The sequence below is a fragment of the Pygoscelis adeliae genome, unplaced genomic scaffold (genome assembly GCF_000699105.1).
Source record: "Pygoscelis adeliae isolate BGI_AS28 unplaced genomic scaffold, ASM69910v1 Scaffold179, whole genome shotgun sequence".
In the NCBI taxonomy this organism is placed as follows: domain Eukaryota; kingdom Metazoa; phylum Chordata; class Aves; order Sphenisciformes; family Spheniscidae; genus Pygoscelis; species Pygoscelis adeliae.
Window position 1 is genome coordinate 908,612 of NW_008825612.1, and position 5,977 is coordinate 914,588.

The 5,977-nt window shown below is 38.3% G+C and overlaps 1 protein-coding gene across 1 annotated transcript in view; it reads right to left on the reverse strand.

Moving 5' to 3' along the window:
• Nucleotides 1-5,977, reverse strand: part of SYNE2 (spectrin repeat containing, nuclear envelope 2) — a 203,754-nt gene that overhangs the window by 168,393 nt on the left and 29,384 nt on the right. The window contains exons 8-12 of the mRNA XM_009332747.1: nt 4,926-5,122; nt 4,349-4,449; nt 3,478-3,579; nt 2,572-2,709; nt 1,550-1,714 (exon numbers count right to left, since the gene is read on the reverse strand). Coding sequence (XP_009331022.1) covers nt 1,550-1,714; nt 2,572-2,709; nt 3,478-3,579; nt 4,349-4,449; nt 4,926-5,122 — 703 coding nt within the window. The remainder of the gene's footprint in view (nt 1-1,549; nt 1,715-2,571; nt 2,710-3,477; nt 3,580-4,348; nt 4,450-4,925; nt 5,123-5,977) is intronic.

A 5,977-nucleotide genomic window follows, 5' to 3' on the forward strand; every position in this document is an offset into this window, starting at 1 on the left:
GAGGCGCTTAGGGACATGGTTTAGTGGGCATGGTGGTGTTGGGTTGACGGTTGGACTCGATGATCTTAGAGGTCTTTTCCAACCTTAATGATTCTATGATTCTATGATTAGATCCATATCACATTAACCCTCTGATGGCTGGTATCACATAATTGGGGAATATTTTATGGGCATCTGTCTCAGCACCAAATTCTCAACATAAAAATAAAACATAAAATGCATTGCACAGAAGATAACCATATTCATAAATGGCATATGAAGAAATATGCTAAAAGTTCATTTCTATGTAATAAAACCTGCCACAAAGCATGTTAATGGCAATGGCTAAATCCTGGGGCAGCCCTCAACCCCTAAAATAGTGCACAGATTTTAAACACTTGATTTTGCAACCTTAATACTATTGTAGTCAGACAGTTACAAGCATTGACGGGTAATTTCCTAGATCTTAAGAGAAAGTAAAATTTCCACTATAAGGCACCAGCTTGGCAACAAGATTCCTACGTGAGACTTACTAAAAGGACTGACTAGAGGAAGGAGGAGCAAAAAAAAATTCTCAGCAGAATGTCGTCCCGTCAGAAAGAGTGGATTTGACAGAAATTTAGTATCTTGGGTTTCTTCTTCTTAAGGAACTTAATGATTTTATCTACATGTTCAATGGGAAAAAAGAAACCCCTAAACCAACGACATCTCTCTCTTTGTCTCATTCTTAGAAATGTTTTAACTACTTAGGCTGAACAACAAAAATCATAGATCAAATGGCTAAATTCTGGCAAAGCTGTTATCAGTTAAAAAGCCATCTCTCATATCAAAAACTGACTAGCAACAGTACAAAAAAGTGGTGTTATCAAGCTACTCACAAGAACCTCTGTTCCCCATTCTTTCAAATTCTCTCTAAGGACTTGTCACAAAAACATCCAACTTCCCCCTTGTTCATTAAAAAAAACCGTGTACAGCATTATGATGATCAACCAGGCATCAACACATCTACTCTTTTTAAAGTTTTCAAACTCAAAAAGACGTTTAAACTATTATCAGTGTAAAGATTTCAAGATCAGAATAAATAACTTGCATGGTACTGAGGTACCAAAATACCTCCCATTGCTTTGAATGGAATTACAGAGTGATTCAGCAAATACTTAACTTTAAACACACAGACGGCATGAACTCACTGGAATGTAACCCTGAGCCCAAGTGCTTTTCTGAATAGGTATGCATTAAGCATAGATTCAAAGATAAGGATGCAATTACCCTGTGCTATTACTTAACAAACAAATAAGGTGCAGGAACCACATAAAAAAGAATATCATAATTTACTCATTCAGATAGTACTCAAATTTAATCTCACCCCAGTGAAGTTAGAAACCTTCCTCATAGACCCATGTGGTTATTTAATTAATCTCATCATTGTTCAAAGGTATGTTCAGAAGAGCTTTTCATCTTCAGAAGATAAACATATCCACATCACTTCCCAAAACATCAAATAGCAATTCCATAACAAGTGCTTTGCTAGGTCAGACTGAAACAGAATGTTCCTTTGTGATCATCATACCTTAAATACTACAATTATTTCTCTGAAGACAAATATTGCTTTAAACGGGTCCTGCAAATCAGGCAAATCTTCTGCCTGCAGATGTTCTACCTCCTGAAGCCAGGCCTCAATGCTATCCAGAGGGGAGGGCAACATCTGGTCCAGCTTCATTTTCCATTCGTTAATCTTAAAAAGGAAAACAAGTGATTAAATTTCTCACCATTATTTTCTTCCCCATCCCCAAGATACTAACATATGCTCCGTAAGCTGATGTCATCTCAGCAAAAAAAAACACCTGTCACCATTCAGAAAAGGAGCTTCCAGTGAAGTCAGCTGCAAATCAGCTGTTTACCTGAGACCCAGATTTGCTCCCCAGCCTGTAATCTCTAACAAATCTGGCAGTTACTATCCTTGGCTGGTGACCGTCTCGAGGCCCAGCAACAGGGAAATTTATAGTAAATTAGTTGCAAAATAGAGGGGAACCAGAGATGCTCTGGACAGCTTTCCATCATGGGGCTGACAGGGCAACATCTCTTCCGTAAAGAGCAATTACCAGCAAGGCCCAACACATCCCACTTGCAGCAGAGGGAGACAACACAGCCAACCTCATTGCAAAGCACTGACCAACCAGATCTCACTATATCACCATCCGTGCTGTGGGAAATATATTAACACATTTTTCCCAGCTGCATCATTATCTGAGCTGTAATTCTGTCCCAAAAGAACCTTTTAAGCATAAATAGGCCAAAAACTTTGATCAGAAGAGTGCTTAAAGATAACAGACGCAGGCCATTTTTCGCAGACATCTCAGTTCTGAGGCTCAGGAGGCAGAAGGGTAATACACAGTCACCTTCTGCCTCCTCTTGGGCACTGTACACCACCCAGTTTGTCTGGACTTCGGGTTCAGGGTCAATACCTCTTTTATCGATCCAAATAAAGTATCACCTCCCCACTTTTCCCTGTGCGAGTTCCTGGGGTAGACTTAGGCTTCTTCATCAAACACGCTCACACTGGTAACAAAGTGAGCTAGAAATGCCTCTGACCTGAGAGATCAGTTTATCCCACTCTTCTCTCATCTGCTTCTGGCCTTCGCTCAGCTCAGCTTCACTTCTTTTTGATGACAACACAGGCAGAAAGGGGTTTTTTCCTTGGTTAAATGCTTCCATAAATGACATCATTTCCTAGGGATAAAAAGGAAGAGTAATTCATAGAAGAAGTCTTCAGATGGAAGCTCATGGAGCCAAGTACTGCCTTTGAACACACTGGTATGACTTCCATTAACTTCAAAGGGTGTGATGCACGGAAAAGCAAGATAGCAGGAAAGAGGCATACTTGTCTCCAGGCAGTATTTGGGACCCAGATTATAGGTCCCATTCACTAGCAAAATCTGTATTTAATATAATGTCAGTGCAGTCAGGACATGGTTCTCCCCTCCCACCAAGAGAAAGGGAAAATTCCTCCCCTCACAGTCTCCCATGGGCCATTTTATTACAAACTGGCTACAATAAAAACCAAAGGAAATTCTACTTCAGGAACAATCTATAGCTAACATTTCAACTCCTCCTCTACAACATTAGTTGGGTAAAACAAGCTGTTGTTATCACTACAGAAATGGCAAAGGTGACCCTGCAAAGGGCCTATGTGCTTGACTCTTGTCCAAGTCTTCAACTATGTCAATTAATTAAAAGACACTACTTTACTCTCTCCAAAATACCTTGCTCTGTTCAGAAACCAAGAAGCATATATCTGTTTCCTAAGAGAAAGAATTTCATCCTATCCTTCCCTCAATCATTTGAGAGCATTTACCAAATTCATTGTCAGATTTCCAACTCTTGTTTAAAAGTTTATTTAACACTTCAGTTTAGGCAATGAAGATGTAAAGCTATGTTTCTCAGACTATTTTTAATATTTCTTTTTGCAAAAGCAGTTAATTATGAAACGCAACTTACTTTGTACTTCTGGTAGTATGTTTCATTCTCTGTGTCAATCAGCAACTTTGCTAACTTCTTCTCCTGTGTAGCCAACCAGCTCACAGCCTCTCTTACTTTTTCCTGGTAATTAGAGCAGAAAATTTTATTTTTCCATTTTGCAAGCCTTGTTTTTAATTTACATTGTGCCATAAAACAACACATATTGAGCATATGATAAACCCCTTTCAAAGCTATTGAAAAACAAATAATAATTCCTGGGGACTCTAATGAGTTTCGGGTCAGGCACTATTACAGAGCAAGGCCAAAGTTTTAAACCTGGCACCTGGATATATGAAGGCATCTTAAAAAAAGAGCATGATTGCAGTCCTACTGAAAGGAGATTATCAGTATGGAGATATGTGACTAGCCAATTAATAAATAAACTCTCATAGGAGAATATAGAGAACAGAAAACTTGGTTTTCCAACTAGTATGATCTGTAACTGACAAAGTCTGTCACTTACATGCAAGCCATTAAATTTAAAGCTGGGTTGTTCTGCACGTTTGCAAATCTGTCTGCCTCTACCCCAATATTCACATACAGACTTCAGAGCACACATGAAGACAACCAGGATTAAAAATGTCCTATGTAATAGTTAAATAAAGAAACAAGACAACCTGCACAGCAATTCCACCTGTATCATCAAAAATCTAGCACATTGAGTCTTGAGTACCACACAGGAGCATCACAATTGAAGCCAATTCAGCCCTGTCAGTAGCTGAATCAGAGGATCTACTATCTAACTGTTACTGAGTCAGGTTACAAACTGAGCAAAGAAAGTACTGACATTCTTGGCATCCATGATGCACATTCATTTAAAAACGCCACAGTGATAAACCACATGACGTACCTGCATGTCTTCTTCAGACTCAAGCAAATTCCTGGAGTATTGCAAAAACTGAGCCACGTAAGTCATGATTGATTTTTCATCTGGATTCATAATGTCAACATCTACAAGAGCCAATACACCATTTATTTACATAATTATGCAGCCTTCTAGGCCTGATCACATAATTACATGCTATACTGCAGTTATTAAAACAAATTACCATAAACATGTTTATTTTGCAGCAGCTCAGTTAACATACCATTGGCAGAAATTAATATGTAATGAACATCTTTTTCCTTGGGAATATTTTAATATAACATGATTAACTAATGAAAAAGTTTCTCCCATGAACGGGAAAGTTACATATCCTTTCTTCTGCATATTGTTCCTGCATTTGCTGCCAATTCAAAAATCCTACAAATCCTAAGTACAGTCGGTGTTACAAAGTAAAGAACCTCAGGTTTGATCATTTCAGTAAAGATCAACGTTCCATTTCAAACTTAAGCACAGTCTTACTTTTTCCTGTATTACAAGTCAACACATATAGGATTAATCTCACTCCTGATAACAAAGATGAAAAAAAAAGCAGATCATTTACCTTCAGGTTCAAGAAGCCGTGGAATATTCAGCTCCAGTTCTGCAATTCTGAAAGCCTCTTTCAGGTTTTCTTTATTGCTTCTAGCTTTTGCCTTCTCCAAATCAACTAGACCTGGTCGTAAGGTTTGGATGATGGCTAAAAAAGGCAGTCCGCTTCGCCAGCTTGACTTGAAATCAGTCACATTGATAGAGCCATGCCTATCCCAAAAATTATTAGAAACAAAATGTTATAGCCTGTTGCCTCAGATGTCCTAAATACAAATTTAGGAATAGAATATAAATTCAGTAAAATTGAGTATGAACCAAATCCAAGGAGTTAGAGAGAACCTTGCCACTGACCTTCTGCAGAAGCTGGGTCAGACAACAATACAGCCAGTACTACCAATTGTTACAATTATGTATTTTTATATTATTTTTGCAAAATGACTCAATGTTTTTATCTTATGTTACGTTCTGAAGATAAAGCCTTGCTGATCCAATATCCTTTCTGAACATCACCTTTGCCTTCAACATCTATGCATTCTATGGGATTGAAAAACAACAAGCAAAGCACTGAAGAACATGCAGGTATTTGTCTGTAAGGACACAGAGTACTGGAATCACGTCTGGCATTTTAGAAAATCCAGACCTTAAAAGTGATCTATTACTGCAGGAAAAATATTTCTTTTTCTCTTATTTAGCTTAGTGTCTTTAAAACATTTTCTATTAAGCGGTGCCTGGACAGTGCTGTGCGGTGCCCACCTCTGCAAGCCACAGTGAATTCTGGGACAACTTTCCAGAAACAGCCGTATATTATGCATATGTTATGGCATGGAAAAGATGTGAGGTTTCAGGTGATCAAATTTAATTACAAAACAATGGGCCAGGATTTACAAGATTTGTTCTTTTACCAAAAACTATAGGATTCACTGATCATAGAATCATAGAATCATAGAACCATTAAGGTTGGAAAAGACCTCTAAGATCATCGAGTCCAACCATCGACCCAACACCACCATGCCCACTAAACCATGTCCCTAAGTGCCGCATCTACACGTCTTTTAAATACTTCCA